The following is a 17,605-nucleotide window of genomic DNA, read 5'->3' as shown; positions in this document are numbered from 1 at the left end:
CAGGTTAGAGGTTCTCTCTGTTCCCTTCTCTCTCCTGAAAAACAGAGGGAGGAGAGGAGGCGAGAGGGACAGAACAGAGAGGAGGGCTAGGCAACAAGGCCTGCCTGCCTGCCTGCCTCCTTCGGCCTGGCTGGCTAACCGGTCTGAACTGGTTCTGACATAGGTGAAGCAGAGCCGTGTCCTTTTTCGCCTCTGGCCAAAAAAGAACCGTGGTGGCATTCCATCCACAGTCAGCAGGTACCAGGGAAGTGTTCATCCGTGTGTATGTGTGAGTGTGTGTGTGTGTGTGTGTGTGTGTGTGTGTGTGTGTGTGTGTGTGTGTAGCGCATGTGTATGTGTGTGCCTGTCTTCCAAGACCTTCGAGGCCTGGACCATTGCCAAGTTCATCTGTTAATGGACAGCTACTAGGAGAGCCGCCCCATCCCCCTCTTCCCCTCCCTCCCTCGCTCCAGCAGCCGTCCCTGCTCACGACCCCCCCTTAACCTCCCCAACCCCCAGCCAGGCCTGCCCAGATACAGGCCCTCTCTCTCTCTCGCCCTCCTCCTCCACTCCCTTTCTCTCCCTTCCCCTGAAAGCTAGATCATTCCCTTTCTCCCTCTCCTCCCCCTCGCTGCCCCCTACCCCCCCTCCTCACTCTCTGCTTCTCCTATTCAAGATAAACAGAGTGCTTCAAGTTCAGGGGACACCCTGGGACCCTTTAACAAAGCCATCTATCATGCTGTCTGCCTGGGACTCCTTTGGCCATAGCCGGCCCTGCTGCTGCTGCTACGTCTCTCTTTCTCTCTCTATCTCTCTCTCTCTGCGTGTGTGTGTGTGTGTGTGTGTGTGTGTGTGTGTGCACGCGCAGACTGGACATGGTCTAGCCAGCCAGCCGGCTACCCTGGCCAGCTACTCACTCTAGCTGATCCCGAGCTGGACAATTTCCCCTTTGTGCTTCTGGCCCCTCCTGGCCCTCCAAGACTAGAGCAAAGACATACCCCCCCTTCTCCTGTTCAAACTAGACACACTCATCACACGTAGGGATGCTACAGACCAAAGAACAGCATGCACACACACACACACACACACACACACACACACACACACACACAAGCACATGCACACACACAGCCTTGACCACTTTCTCCCCACACCTCGGAGACAGACTCCGCTGACCCTCTCCTATTCCCCTGAAGTCAAACTGCAGGACGATTAACCAAACTGTCAACAGCTTAATAGTCTGGGAATAGGAGACTGACAGTAGGCCTAGGAGCTGTGTGTAAACACTATGGAGACTACCAATGGTAGAGAGAGAGAGTGAGAGAGAGAGAGAGAGAGAGAGGGCAATCAGCACAGCTGTAGAAGAGACTAAACTAAGAAGCCTCACTTAGTATTGCTGGATAGGAGGCTATAATGTAATAATTCGTTCTACCAGTCTCTGACTATCCGTCTAAAACTCCCCATTTCCTGTGTCTGAGAGAGGGGGATAGACAGAGGGAGGAAGAATGAGGGAGAGAAAGGAGGAGGGAGGCAAGGAGAGAGAGGGAGAGAGAGATAGATAGAGAGATAGAGAGAGAGAGAGAGAGAGAGAGAGAGAGAGAGAGAGAGAGAGAGAACTGAGTTTTTCCTGGCTAACGACTGTGATGAGAGCTGGCTAATCAACTCTTGACACCGCGAGCTCACTCCAGGCACGGGAGAAGGACCAGCAGTCTCACTCCATGGACACACACAGAGAGGGAGAGAGAGAGTGAGAGAGAGAGAGGAATCATTAGCAGCTGATTAAAGGGTATACTCTTTCTCATCCACTTCATTTTCTCTCTCTCTCTCTCTCTCTCTCTTTCTTTCTGCTTGTCATTATGTCTCTCTCTCTGACACACAGCCACAGCAGCAGCCCAAAAAGCCCAGCAGCTGTCCTCTCCAGCCTCCTAGAGAGGGGGGCCGGCCTGCCGGTTTTAGAGCGCTAAATTATCCATTAGATGTTATCAAGTCGTAGCAGGGCGATGCCATTCCGCTAGGAGCCATCAATCTTTCATAAGTCCCAGGCACGGTGTGCATTGGGATGCACTACCAGAACCTCCCCACCTCTCCCACCCCCCTCATCCAACTCGCCCAATCGCACGCAAACTTGGACATGTACACATAGTCAGGCGGACATTCACGCACACCCAGTCAACAAATACACAAGCTGATGGAAATGCAGCCAGGTACATGCTCTTGCACTCAAGCTCTGCAGGAACAAGCCAGACAGAGCTTGTTTAGGGAACATCCAGTTCTGCATTTCTTGTCTCCTGTTGTTCATCCCTCCACACTCCACCCCTCCACCCAGCGCCACCACCCTCCCTAAACAAAACTAACATTTTGAGCCAACCGTCAAAATTTACGCTGCCTAAACCGTGTTTCACCACCCTTCACACTTCCCTCGCTCTCTCTCTGTCTCTCTCTCTCCCTCTCTCTCTCCTCCTCCATCCCTCCATCCCTCCCTCCCTCTGCTTCTTGCCGTGGCCTGCCAGGCAGGCAGGGCAGACATGTTCAGAATGCGCTCCGGTAATGGGCTAATCAAAAATGCAAAACAATTGGCAATTACCGCGCGGGGCCCTAATGGTCATTAGAATTTACAACAAGGTAATGAACTGAGAGTCGGCTCAGTCCATGCATATTCATAAAGCAATCAGGCCTTTGAAGATTAAAGAAGCGCTTCAAATTTAAATGAGGGCCCCGGCATGTTATCAGTGAGATTCAGCCTGCAAAAGTAAAGGGTGGCTGGGACAGGAGTGTGCATTTATGAGTGCATGTATGCCTGTGTGTGTGTGTGTGTGTGTGTGTCCGTGTCAGTGTGTCAGTCTGTGAGCCTGCATGAGGGTTGGGGGTGAGTTTGGTGTGGGGAGTGGAGTGGGGGTGTAAGTATGTGTGTGTGCATGCATGCGTGTGTAAGTGTTTGCGGTGTGTGTGTGTGTGTGTGTGTGTGTGTGTGTATGCATGCTAATCTTGATGGTGTGCCAGCCCGTGCCGGCATGCCTTTGTGCGAGCTGAAACAAACTCTGCCCATCTCTAATCAGAAACCAAAATACACCAATACCACTACATAGCTTAAAGTGATTCTATCTAATAACCAAATTCGCACTCTCTTAAGGATGACTGAAATCCCTATCTTCTGATCATCATTTAAGAGATGTGGGATTTGAATCCAAGATCAAATGTACAGTTAACTCGAGCTATTAGGAGGCGATGAGCTTTTGAACGCGAAAGCCCATGAGAAATACAGCGAGCACTTACTATACATTCAAGGCCTGTGCAGCGGCTGACATGCTCTGCACGCACATACACACACCAAAGCTCTCTGAGACTCACACACACACATGCACACACACACCCACACACACACACACACACACGCACACAGGGCTGTGAGTTTTCACACAAATGTAGCGTCAGACACAGGAGGCCCTCTCTACTCCATATCTCTCCAGTGGAGATAAGGCTGGCCAGACACAGCTGCAGCCGACCACCCACACACGCACACTATAGGTACAAATGCACACACACACACACTCACACATGCACACTTCAAATTTATACATGATCACACACACCCAAAGACACACACACACACACACACACACACATTCTGACAGGCCGAGCCCAGTGCTGGGACCTGCCACGGGACAGATAGTGGAATAAGAAGCACTAGACAGACAGACAGTGACCAGAATCAGTGGGTTCAGACAGACACGCCCACTCCCCCCACCCGCCCCTCCACTGTGGCTCTCCCATGACCTCAGTGTTATCACCCTGGGTGTGAGAAAGACAAAGCAATAGTCCTAAACACTATAGTCACAACAGGAACACCAGAGGTTGAGCTGACACACTAAGCAGCGATACAGGACAGGATGTGGTAGGGTGATATAGAGCTACACTGACCCTAAGTGACATAAAAAACCTAAATGACTTACAGTATCATGGTAATAAAAACTCAAAGCGGTTTTTGAAAATATATCGTGAAAAACACAATTATATAAGTCTAAAATTACCTTGTGAAATCTCTGTCCACACGAACACAGCGCAACCAGCCTACATTCCAGTATGCCACTTCTCTCCTTTTCGCCCTCATCCTCCACTTCCTGAGTTACAGCTGTATCAAAGACACGTTTTCTTCTCTGTTTCTGTTACGCCTAAAAATAAAGTCATTAACCTGCAGGTGGTGAAGCCGGCGGCTGGCGTGACAGGCCCTGACGTTGTCAGATGACCCCTGACCCCTGTGATGTGGCCGCCTGCCACGCTATTGACAGGACAGCGGCAGAACGTGTTTATTTCTGGGGATACTTTTTCATCCTGTGTGACGTGGCTCTGGGCAAACAAGGCTGTTTCTGTCGTATATGTTCGTTTGACAGTAGGTAGAGGGGATACAGCGTAGGAAGAGGAGGTGTGTGTGTGTGTGTGTGTGCGTGTGTGTGTGTGTGTGTGTGTGTCTTCTGGCCTGCTCTGTAGCCAAATCTGAGAGAGTGCGAATGAGGTCTAGAGTGGATGTTGGACGCCTTTAAGAGGTGCAGACACACTAATGTAGCCAAAACTTAGAACTTCCAGTCCCTCGAGACCAGCTACTGGAGCAGTGCATGGAGAGAGAGCATGAGAGAGGAGAGGAGTGAGAGAGGAGGAAGGGAGAGAAGAGGAGAGATAGTGAGATATAGTGAGAGAGAGAGAGAGAGAGAGAGAAGGAGAGAGAAAGACTGACTGAGAGAGAGTTTGGCCTAAGATGGGGGGTTGAAATAACGATCATATGTTTCTGACTGATCTCATCAACTCACTACACATCATGGGGCCTCTGCCACAACACATTTATTACAGACAAAACACAGGTTCACAGGTGGGGGTTTACACTGTACGTGTGTGTGTGTGTGTGTGTGTGTGTGTAAGTGTGTGTGTCTGGGAAGTGGGGCACATCATTGCGTACGTAAAACAGGTGTGTGTGTGTGTGTCTGTCTGTGTACTTTTGCGGCCGGGTATGTGGATGGGTGTACAGTATGCATTTGTGTGTGCCTCTTTGTGTGCGTGTGTTTGTGTATGTTTGTGTGTGTGTGTGTTTGTGTGTGTGCATACTTAAACTAGCCTCCACCTGAATGGCCTGGGGCAGTGGTGCCGGGTTGTTAGAAGACAAACAGAGACACAGGAAGCCCAAGCCAGGAGCCCTGAGGACAACACACACACACACACACACACACACACAGGCCCTACTACATACCTACCGTTAACCGCACACACACCCTCCCGCTGTCTGTCACACACACACACCCACCACCTCACCATAAGTTCTCCCACCCACATAACTGCTCCAACACATAGATACACCTCCTCTACCTCTTTCTCCCTCTCTCTCTCTCTCTCTCTCTCACACACACACACACACACTCACAGGCCCAACCCATCCCTCAGGCCCAGCACTCTGTGCCAAGTCTGGCCTGGCATGGTCCACAGAGGGGTGTCCTCAGGCAAGGCTTGCCAAGTCAAAGACCCTTTCATGTTCAGCCTGCACGCCCAGGGTAGTAAAGCTTTAACAAACAGCCCAACACACTTACACACACACACATGCACACACACATACACACACACACACAGAAAACTATAAAAGGTATAAATGGTCAAACCCACACACATACACGCACGTGCATGCACACATGTACATTAATTTACCACCGCATCCAGACTCAAGGTACACAAAATACAAACATCCACTACACTTCAGCACTTGAATGCAGCCAAAGCCACTAACACTCAATCCAACAACAAAGGCTGAAGAATCTCTGCTGACAACATTTGCGGGTGTTTAGAGCTCGGCTTTGGAATACAAAAATCTTCTCTATGAAAAATTCATCCTAAAAACTATTTCTGCTCACCTTCATTAAAAGTTAGTGGAACCCACAGCCAAAAATAGGACCAATTTTATCAGAGCCCAGAGCAACTGTAGGATCAGATTAGAGTCAATTTTAACAGACAATGGGGTGCTTATTTTGAAAATATTAGCCGGTATCCAATAATTACAACAGCATGCATCTGTGTCTGTTTAATATCAATTAAAGTGATCACCCAAACAAAGACCCACACCCGCACGTGAACTTGCACAATGACCGACATGCACACACACACATACACACACACACACACACACACAAACGCAACCTCACACACACTGGCTGGCCACAGGAAAAAGATATCACTACCAAGGAGCCTCTCACCCCCCACCACACACACACGCCCCATCCACTGCCCAGCCCCCCAGTTCTGCCTGACAGATACCCAGTGTGTATATGTGTGTGCTTGTGAGGAGGGGGGCTGGTGGTTTGGAGAAAGGTGGCACAGTGCCAACACAAGAGCCTGCTAAATACCTTTGTCTCCACAACACACAGGGACAAACGGGACAGGCAAGCTGCTGCAGGAAGACGCACTACAGACGCAGCCAGCTCTCTCTGCTGAGAGGTGTTATGAAAAATACGGCTCCGTTGTTAGAATGTTTTCCTCCTCATGGAGAAAAGGGGAAAGGTGGCTGCCATAATTAACTCAGTATTGATTTGGGGGCCAGGTTACAATGAAGGCAGAGCACTGGAAAGAGACAGAAGTGTGAGATGGTGGTCGATTTGAGCGGCTACAATGGCCTTATTAACACACATGGCTACACTGGAGAGAATGCAAGTGGGATGGATATTAGGCAGCAGGGTACAATAATGTAGCACAAGAATGTGGTAGTGTACTCTTAATCTAGTGACAAGAAACAATTTGTAAAAATACTTTTTATGGTATATAGGACATGCTATAACCTACAAACAGTGGGGTGCTGGTGCATCCTAAATGATAACTATGAAAACGATTTTCCTCCATTTACACAGTCTAAGACCAAACAACCATCTATCACTGATGACAATCACATCTAGTTCATGAAATAATGAATGTGAATGTGCTCTTGTAAATAAAAAATAAAATCCATAGCAGCAATTTCACTAGCATTACTATGCCTGTTTAATAGTTATTATATATTGTGTCTCATACCCCATTTTACACTACACTCCAGACATGCAGTTTGTGTGAAAAACCGTCATCTGCTCTTTTTCTGGGCCATCCATAATCTGGAGACAAGCAACGGTGTCCCTATGCATATCTTAAATTGTTTATCATGCAAATGATGGCACGCAGGCTGCTCTGCCCTCCTCTAACGGCCCTGGGCTCCAGACTGCAGACCCCAGCCCCAGCTGCAGCCCCGAGACCCCAGACTGCCCCAGCCTCAGCTGTCCTTACGACGAACACCGAGAGACGCAGCTTCATCTCCAGCTCTGGATGTCTTAGACCCAGCCCCCACCTCCAAATCCAGCCGTCCCGAGTCTCAGCTTCCAGCCTTGACCCCTAATTTAGCAGCTTTTCTCCCAAACCTAGCCCTAAGCTGCTGTCCCGGTCCATGCAGAATTGCATCTGCCTCAAATGACTCTTTTTACATTTCAAATGGAGGGGGGGTGGTCATGCATTCATGTGGGTGTGTGCGGTACAGGAGGTTACTGTAAATCTTTAAAGATGCCACAGTGTCCCAATAGCCCTGGAATACACTGGATACGGGGCCAGTATGAGAGAGATGCAGGGGAGGGGACAGTATGTATCGGGACGCCCCGTCTCAGTGTCAGGCTCTAACTGAGCAGGGTGAGAGAACATGGCAGCTAGCATATGGAGTACGGGGTGGCGCGCTGGCACTGCCAGTCTGGATCCATCAATCTGGGATACAGAGAACAGAGGAGGGGGGAGGTTGGCGTTTTTGTACATCTGACTGATGTGCGGTCTATCTCTCGCTGTCTGTGTCTTCTGTTAGTCTCTCTCACTCAAAATCTCTCTCTGTTTCACCCTTTCCCTTTTCTGTCATCACAACCTCACACATTCACACGCTTTCTCTCTCACCCAAGATACAAAGAGAGTTTGAATTTGAAGAGAGCGCAGATTAAATCAAGTGAATCTAATGTAAATCATCTTCACCTAATAATGTGTTATAACCCTCTTATGAAATAGTCACAAAGAGACGCCCCCTCGCTCCATGTACACCCGTGTCATCTATTCATTACCATACTAAGCAAAGCCTCTGACTCTTACACAATGTCCAGAGCCATAAGACCTATAAATAAAGCTTTGCTCACAATCCTAGTGACCCTATGATATCATGTGAACTCCACTGCATGAAGATCTAAATGAGCGAAGGAAAGCATGGTCGAACAGCTGACGAGGCCAAGAGGCATGTCAGATGTGTATGTGTTTGTGTGCGAGTGTGTGTGCATGTCTGTGTGTTCAAATAGGGCAGATGTTTAACAAACTGCATACTAATGAACACGCAGAGTGGTCATTCCATATGACAGAGGGCTAACTAGCAACAACAGATAACAGTAGTCCCTTTAAATGCCATGTGCAAAGCCGCAGCACTGACTACAGATACAGCAGCACACACAGTTGAACGCTGCTCTCCCTACATTTAGATTGGCTGCAAATTCAGTCAAAACTGCCCAGACCAACAGCCCAATTTGGCACACGAATATCAATCGGATCTGTTAAAGGAAATTCATTAACATTCAAATAGGCAATGTTGGCAAAATCTAACCCAACTCTGTAGAGCCAGTCATAAGAGACACATGTTTGTTTGCACAGCGAGTCATGTTTTCACTACTGCCTTATTTAGCCGCAGTGGACAACCAACAAACCAACCAAACGACCAACCGCCTTAAGAAGTCCTTAATTACTCAAATCAAGAAAAACACTGACAATTAGTGGCTGCAGGGTTCCTCAAATAAACGCTTCTTCCTTGACAGTTTAGCATAATTACATTCCTTCCTATCTCTTTTTAATTTTAGCGTCAAAGTGAGACTTTGCAGGCATGTATTTGAGGGCAAGAGAGATATGGCAGTGTGAAAAGCCAGGGACGGATAGAGATACATCTGTCAAAACCACATGAGAGAGAATGTGGAGGCCAGCGGATCCGTGCACATCTGTGATGCAGCAATGAACCAAAGAACTCCATCTCTCTTTCTGTCTCTCTCTTCCCCTTTCTTTGTCCCTCTCTCTATCTCTCTTTCTCTCTCACCAACTGCAAATCTTTCGCTTTCTCACTACCGTTTTAAGGACTGCTGCTCTTCATGTGGGTTCACGGCTCAGCTGAGTGAGATTCACAGGTCCTAAATGCAGCAGCAGACATTTCACACCCTGGTTATGCAGATTGGATACATGCCCACTACCAGTAGCAAAACCAAGGCAATCTGATGAAGTAAACGTTCCCCTTTGAAATGCATTCCCTATGAACTTCAGAAAGAGTGGTCCACTCAATGCAAAATAAAGCAGTGAAATCACCGAAACTTGCTTCCCACTTCTTTTGCTGCTTATTTGTTTACTCTGCATGGCGGCCATTTTGAGCTCCCAGTGTGTTTACCTGTGATATTCTCCTGCTTAGGGATTATTCCTTGCAAGGGGGCAGATAAACAATCCTCGTCGTGCGGCGACACCTGAACGGCCACCTCCACAGGGTGACAGGCCCTCCGTGGGTGCTGATGGTGGGTCCGCGAGTGTGAGGAGGAGGAGGTGGAGAGGGGCGAGGCGAGCGGGGACGAGGGCGGCCTGTCTAGAGGCTTGTCCGTACAGAGGCTCCCGTGGCACTGCCTCCGCTTGTGTTCAATGAACAGCAGGATGTCGGCCAGGGGGAAGCGGGAGTGGCACTGGCCGCAGGTCAGCAGGTCCTGGTCCCCTTTCAGGGGCTCGCCCTGCGCCACTCCCAGCCTGGGGGAGTCCTGAGAGTCTTCTTCTGGTAAAACACCTGACAGCGGCTCAGCTGAAGAGGTAGACAAGAAGAGAAATATGAGATCCACTATTATAAAGGCAAAACTTCTCTTAGCACTTCTAAACAAATCCATTCATTTTACAGGAGTGCAATTACTTTTGGAGAGGCACAATATTCAGGATGTATTTAAATGCTAGGTAGGGCATGTGTAAATCCATAAAGGAGCAGAGCGGCTACACACAAGCAGTAGAGGAAGAGAGGAAGGGATGCGGAGATACACATGACATACATCTCAATGCTGTAATCTATTATTAGATGGAATCTGGTGAAATGTTTCTGCTTATTACTTTCCCTTCTATTACTGTTTCTCACACTGCTACAGTAGATGAAGTAGAAAAACACTACTGTCACCATGTTGTGAAACGTGTAACAATATTTACACAACAGGCTATTATCAGAAAAGAAAACATCAGAAAGAAAGAAAGAAAGAAAGAAAGAAAGAAAGAAAGAAAGAAAGAAGACACACAGACAGCTTCGATAAGGACTGACATCGTTCAGCTCGCAGGCAGCAGCCGAACGATTAAGTTGCTTGACCCTCTTTATTGTGCTGCCAATCTCGCTTTTTTAATGAACCTAACACCTCTGAGAATCAAAAAATAGATTCTAATTTGAGTTCAAGATGATTGGACCCCATTTCGTTAAAAGTGCTGGGATCTCGTGAACCGAGGTTAGACATTGAGGGGTTGGATGTGGAGTAGGTCCCTGAAGTACCGAGAGAGAGAGAGAGAGAGAGAGAGAGAGAGAGAGAGAGAGAGAGAGAGAGAGAGAGAGAGAGAGAGAGAGAGAGCATTTTAAAAGAAGTAATCTAGCCACACGGTAAACGACATTGGGCGCCCCGACTGGGATGTTGAGATAAGATGTGATGAATTCTTGCCGCCGGTTCAACCTTTAATTCCGTGTCGGGTCAGACGAGAAGGTGGTGAGGGACTATGCAAGATAGGCCCTACTACCTGTATGTTCAACTGCATTAAAGATGAGGGAATTCTCCCCTATTTTACCGGAGCTTATCTTAACCAGCTTATGCCATGGACATAGGCGAGGTGTGTGAGGCTGGGTTAGGTGGAAAGCTTTTCTTCAAACCAAATAATCTCATTTTGATGCCAGGCAAGAGGGAAGTGAATAACTTTGAAAACCAAAATATAATCCCTTTTTTCAGACATCTGACTGCGCCAGAATTTAAAGTAGTTACGCCAGTGTTTCCCATTGGGCTGTAATAGTAGGTCTATTTCAGTTAGGGAAATAATTACATAGGCCTAATTAGCCGATTATCACTCACTCATAACAGTGGATCAATAATTTAATTCACTTTAGCTCTTACAATGTGTTCTAAAAATGCGTAAGGTTCAGTTTATCATTTAGCCTATATTGTCAAATAGAGTAACAAATTAAATTAATTTAATTTATCAATCAGATGTTTATTTACATTCTGCTTGTATGCATATACTGTGTTTGAAGTACCAAGTGTCCGTTTCCTACCTGACAGTTTGCCACTGCCCCAAAAACAAGCCAATTCAAAGTATGATTATTTCGTTATTTCTAATCATTAATGTGAATACATAAACACATTGTGTGAACCCATGTACTAATTTTACACCATGAAAGCTCCAAGTCAGAGCCAGAAAATAGGCCTAGGCCTACTCCCAAATTTTGTAATTGCATAAACGTTATTATTCATTTCATTTAACCTCTCATAATGAAAAAACATCCCTTAATTTTTTGTGAAATTTGTATCCAAATGGGGAAAACTGAGTGTCTTCGAAAAATCCACTTTATCTCTGCCTCTCTGTCTTGGAATATTTTAGTTTACATATATTTTATCTCCCTAGGAATAATATTGAGAACCTATTAAAAGAGTATTACAAGGAACATAAAATATACGATCACGTATTTCTAATAAAACGAACCACTGCGCTTGGTCAAGCAGTATAGTGATGAAGTAGATCAAGTTCAAGTTCATAAGTACAGGACCACAATCATATTGCGCCCCCTACTGGCAAGCTTTCAGACAATTATCCGACAAATGAAGGCATATGCTACGAGAGCATAATTGGTTGCAAGCGAGATCGGACCAGCAAAGAGACATATGCGACTAAAACGCTACAGAACGGAATACGTGTGTTCCTAATTGCCCACCTAAAGCCAAATTTCTACAACAATCTCTATAATTTAGAGACGTCTCCGTGTTCTTTTGACGCGCGTAAGAGTGTATTGATACTGCAATATCCCTAATGCCATTTGACGATTAGGGGAAAACTATCATTGTCATGCAAACGTAAATGTATCTTTAATGCGCAAATACTCTATCATGCATTCAGAATCTCTATCAAAGTCCTGCAATTTTAACACATGAGCGCGTAAAATGACTTTCCTCATTTTCTCTTTACACGAACGTAAAACAGAGTATCGCATTCAGAGAAGCCAAAGGTTTTATGCGAATGATCTCAGTTAATAGCACCGTATAACATATTGCATTGTAAATACGCGGTGTTTTAACAGCGGCTGCGGGGGAATTTGTGGCACAAAAACTATATTCCTCATAGGTTCCGCACACGAGGTCTATGCGCTGTGGACAAGTGTGTATGTAAACACCACTTTTCCGTGTCCAAACCAGCGCGAACCCCTCTAAATAAATTATTAGAGCAAAAAGGGGACTGTGGGGGGATTGCTGTAGTGGAATAGGTCTACATGTTACACTTTGAATTATTCTAGATGGATAACTTATCACCGAATGGCAGCGGCAGGGTAGGCTACCTATAGGCAAAGGTCTCTGGCCATAAAGCCCATGCATGCCCTTTAATGGCGAAAGAAACCTTGAAGGCTGCGTTACACAATTCCAGCAATACGCTAATCAACTCAAGTTTAAGCTCTCTCTCATGTCGTTTCAAAACTTTCACCAGGGGATCCCGTAATCATTTAAATAACCTGTAGCCTTGTATCTCTTTGCATTCTGTTATTTCACTTTGGACAGTGGTGGATCCGCGACCGTCTCCATTCACACTCACCAAGGAAGTTGCCCTACATGACAAAAACACATGCGGGTCGGAAACAAAATCAGCAAATTAAGTCAAAATGCAATTTATCTCCACTTACGCGAAAACTCCCGTTTGCTCAAGTGCTGGGGTTTGCCTTGCTTGCGGCGAGACATGTTGGTCTAGTGGTGGCTTTTCAGCTGAGTTCACATTGGGAAATCCGTTCCTACAAGGTAGACTCCAAAGGAAATATCTTCATTGATGCGTCTGACATCCAAAGGAAAAAAAGAAAAAGGGAATTGCAGATCATACAGAAGGTGACGCGCACGGTACGGGCTGTGCGGAGCTCTTCATGACTTTTTTGCAAAGAGAGAGGGATGGGGGTACGGCAGAGCCCCCCTGAGCTGCAAGTTCAAGTGCGGACGTGACGTTCCTGCGAACTTGAACGTCAGGAGATGGATGGACTCAGGCATACAAAACATGGGCAGGGCGAAGCCGGCCAGTGGGAGGGGGACGAGCCTTAATAAAAACCAATGGACAGTCATTATGGGCTACCTATGGAAAAAAAGAAAAAAAAGAAAGAGAGACCCCGAAGACGCCAATGGACAGAGGGGATCAGGGGGGCTGGGCTAAGAGAGAGAGAGAGAGAGAGAAAGAGAGAGAGAGAGAGAGAGAGAGAGAGAGAGAGAGAGAGAGAGAGAGAGAGAGAGAGAGAGAGAGAGAGAGAATCTGAGCTGTCCAAGGAAGTTTGACAGTAAGAGAAATCGCTTGAACCAAACTAAGTAGCAGGCAAAGTGAAGAGGATGAACCTAACTTCACTTTACTCACCGTTTTTATTTATATTTCTTAGAGTTAACATAATCCCCAGGCTGACATAAACCTTTATGGTGTGAACTCCCAGTGAAGATCAGAGTAATAGGCTAGAATCAGACTGAGGTGAGATAGATGAGGATAGGTTATTTTAAGGGATAAATTAACGCTTTTCTAGAAGTAGTTGTTGTTTATATTGGTGGTGGATTGCTTTATGATGATCACCGGAGGTTCCAGTTTACTCACATTTTTATTTACATAGGCTATAGTAGACTATCTGACCAAGACCATTTGGTTAAGAAGCTATGGTTTGCAGATTACTGAATAAATAATGGATCTTTGGCTTTTGTTTTTGTCCAGCTTCTGTAAACAAAACAAAACAAAAAAAAAACAACATTTTGGAAGTGCAGGCATACAAGCCAACAATTCACATCGTATGTTAAGCCTCACGAATTGATGCAAAAGATGTGAACTGTATGGGGCAAATTGATCTTGGTGTAACATATAGGCTACATACTGAATCAGGACTGGACATATCGGATATGTTACTTTACCTACAACTATCTATGATAACGGGGAAAAGAGGAGATAGCTGCAACAAAATGTATAGCTACATATAAAAAAAACAACTGCAGAATTACTTACTAAATGAATATGGTAAAATAACCTCAAATGCATGCACATTACTTTAAATGTCCATCTAAAGTAAACCGGTTTGGTCTATAATAGCTACTTTATTATGGATGGCTCTTAATGTGTGATCATCTGACAGGTATCAACATGTGCACGGTCGAGATTGGCACAGAATATTTCAACTGCACGATTAATAACCTACAGCAGGCTACTATTCATGAATAATAGGCCTATAAGAATAACAATTCAAACTACCAGCCAGGGAGGCTTAACGAAATATATTCCTATAATATTCCTATTGGATAGTGCGTGCCTGTTCAATATAATGAGTTGATAGTGACCTTATGGTACTTTATGGTATTTTGTAATCTCCTATGGTATCACTATAATATTCTTATAATATTCCTATATTGATTTACAGTTTGTGAGGTTTTCTTTGATATTTTACTACAGCCTATAACGCATCAGAGATGTGATAGCAAAGAGATTAACCTTAAGATAGACAGTAAAATAAGTTTTCATGATTTACAATACAACTCGCATGTATTAAATCATTTGATATTGAAGATTTATAAACAACACAATATTAAATGAATAGCCAACAGAATCAGCCTATCATTAACAATGACAAACAATGTAATGGACAACTGCCTGATTTCTGCGTTGATTGATTACATTTATTTTTGGCTTAAAAACTGACATCATATGAATAAAGAAACGTCCAAGGCACAACAAACACCACTGAGGATCAATGCAATCACTTAAGCATGGTCACACTATAAATTGAAAACAACAGGCTAATTATTACAGTTATAAAGTTCCAGCCTCAGAGGGGAATGACGAGCCGAAATCTGTAGCCTACAGCTTCAAGATTTACTCCAACTCACCTGGATCTACATACACCTCTATGAACAGGTTTTGTTATAATCATGTTATAAATATGTTCATATTCAGCATATGTCGAAGATAAAGCAAATTATCTAAGCAGGCAATATAATAATACAACAGAGAGTTAATTTTGTCGGCTTTATTTGGTTTCATATCGCTATCATATTGAAAATGTTATGACTGACCACTTAATGGGGAAATGAAAATAAGCCGTGGGTCACATATCAAGAAGCCATTTCTATAACTTTACACTTGATCAACAATTAACTGTTATTAGTTTGAAATCTAGATTCTCCATTGGCCTATGTACCTGCCATTAATTGAGAAATATTTTACTCCAAACCCACATTTCATTTGGCCTTTTGGTGAGACAAATCGCCTTGAGCGCCTTGCTTGAATGCTTATTCTTGGGCGTCTGAACAGTCTGACTGATTTCGTTTGTTTTGCTTTGTTCATTTCATCTGTATTTTTTTTAAGAGTTAAGTGTAACTAATTATCTTCTTTCCATGCAGGCCTCACAATTGATCAGGGTCTAGCAACTGTCCCAACCTTCCTCTACATCACAGGTCAGTACGTTGGCGCCATCTAGTGGTTCAACGCGAGGATTAGTCTAAATGTGTCCTGTATGCAAGTCTGTGGTCCCTTTCTAATAATAATAATCTAATAATGCAGAAATATAGAGCATCGAGCTATAAAGAACTAAGTCACACCTGAGCCCTTGAATTTGAGTCAAAATTGCGCAAAACTGGCCCAAGGCGCTTCTTTTTCAATTAACTAAAATTGACAGGTTAGGCCTGCATGCAATAACTGCTATGACCTAGTGCCTACACTGATGAGAGAAAAAATAGTATTACTCAGTCTCTTACAGTACTACTACTTCTGCAACACTAACTGCCCTTACAAAAAGCTAGTAATCCTTTAATAACATTTCAAAAGGCTCACACACAACGAAACTATAAACTATAGTTTATTAGTACCTATATAATAGCTATACTGTAGGAATATTATTGTGACACCATAAGAGATTAAACAAAATACAAGAAAGGACGATAAGATTATTATAAATTCACTGAGTGGGCCTGCCACAGACACACTAATGGTCCATATAGGGATATTATAGGGATGTTATAGTGACATCCGATAAGGAAAAATCGCTATATTCCTAAAGGCAGTTACAGTATGTCTGTGATACTCATTAGCGAGTTTACAGCAATGTTATCCTCCTTTTATCTCCTATGGCATCACTATAATATTTTTATAATAGTCCTATAGGGAGTTACAGTTTTGCTGTGATGTGTGTAGGCTATTCTTTGTATGATATTCCTATAATAGTTCTATTGGAATTGCCATTGCCCTTAGGAAAAGAACTGTAGTAATCCTACAATAAATGATATAGCATTTATTGTAGGATTACTACAGTTCTTTTCCTTAGGGCAATGGTTTGCACTTGCTGTCATTATTGCATAACATTACAGCACTGCCTTGCCTCTCTACAGCAAAGTACACGAGCGCTTAGCGCCACCTTGAGGCCAAGACACGGCAGTGTTTGGGGAGCTGGGCTGGGCAGCGGGCTTGCAGCAGCAGCTCCGTTCATAAATCCTCTTATTATCGGATGCTGATTCTCCATGCAGAACACCTGGTGAGTGACATGTACGTTCATCTTTATATTCGTATAACCGACCGCACCTGGTGTCTTTCGCTCGTGCCTCGGCGTTGGGGATGGAGACGGCGAAATGAGCATCGCTGTGTTTGTCCGACAGACCTAGGCTATATGTCGTCCATAATGGTAGTGCCTTGGCTGCACATCAGCAGCCTCCATAACGTGATACTGTCGACTTAACACACGTGATGATTATTATTGTAAATCCGTCTGAATTAGCCCACATTTGGATTAAGGAACGTGCCGAGTGCCGAGGGATATCTTGAACTTGAAGGATCAATACGCTGCCTATAGATGACTGGTAGCTTAAAAAAAACAAAAAACATCCACGACAGACTCACACATCTCTATACATTATGGCGTCTATGATAAACATTTATATAAAACAGGCTATGGCTAAGGTACATTTTAGTCAGCTATTCTTTTCGGGGAATGGTATGTCACTAAATTGGTACATAATTAACGTAAGGCAATGACATGGCCTAAGTAGGCTAATGGTTGCTCTTGCAGGCTGTCACGATACCCAGTCTGGCCCAATAGTGGCCGGCTATACCCCATCAGCTGCTGCCGCTTGCAGGGAGAATGGGCGTGCTGTCTTTTGCAATTGGCGTCTATAACTGACATTAGAGGAAACAGTGTGTGGTCAAGCGTCTTAACGTGAAATCTGGGCCACTAAAGACAGCAGGCCGCCGAAAGGGTTAATCAGTCAAGCCCACGACAGGGAAAGAGAACTGTCAAGTCCCATTCGGATTGTGCAGAGTTCACGCTCACACAGGGGCCCAGATATGACAAAGTGTGCGTAATTAAATCCCACTAATTCACCGG

At 45.0% G+C, this 17,605-nt stretch overlaps 2 protein-coding genes across 2 annotated transcripts in view; both read right to left on the bottom strand.

Moving 5' to 3' along the window:
* LOC139919123 (BCL11 transcription factor A-like) overlaps positions 1 to 13,026 on the bottom strand; it is a 33,834-nt gene extending 20,808 nt beyond the window's left edge. The window contains exons 1-2 of the mRNA XM_071908732.2: positions 12,911 to 13,026; positions 9,416 to 9,811 (exon numbers count right to left, since the gene is read on the bottom strand). Coding sequence (XP_071764833.1) covers positions 9,416 to 9,811; positions 12,911 to 12,965 — 451 coding nt within the window. The 5' untranslated portion in view covers positions 12,966 to 13,026. The remainder of the gene's footprint in view (positions 1 to 9,415; positions 9,812 to 12,910) is intronic.
* Positions 1 to 17,605, bottom strand: part of taf5 (TAF5 RNA polymerase II, TATA box binding protein (TBP)-associated factor) — a 221,842-nt gene that overhangs the window by 88,600 nt on the left and 115,637 nt on the right. The window lies entirely within an intron of this gene.

Source organism: Centroberyx gerrardi, chromosome 3 (assembly GCF_048128805.1).
Source record: "Centroberyx gerrardi isolate f3 chromosome 3, fCenGer3.hap1.cur.20231027, whole genome shotgun sequence".
NCBI classification, from domain to species: domain Eukaryota; kingdom Metazoa; phylum Chordata; class Actinopteri; order Beryciformes; family Berycidae; genus Centroberyx; species Centroberyx gerrardi.
Note: the sequence above shows the minus strand (reverse complement) of the source record. Positions and strands in the feature narration are given on the sequence as shown.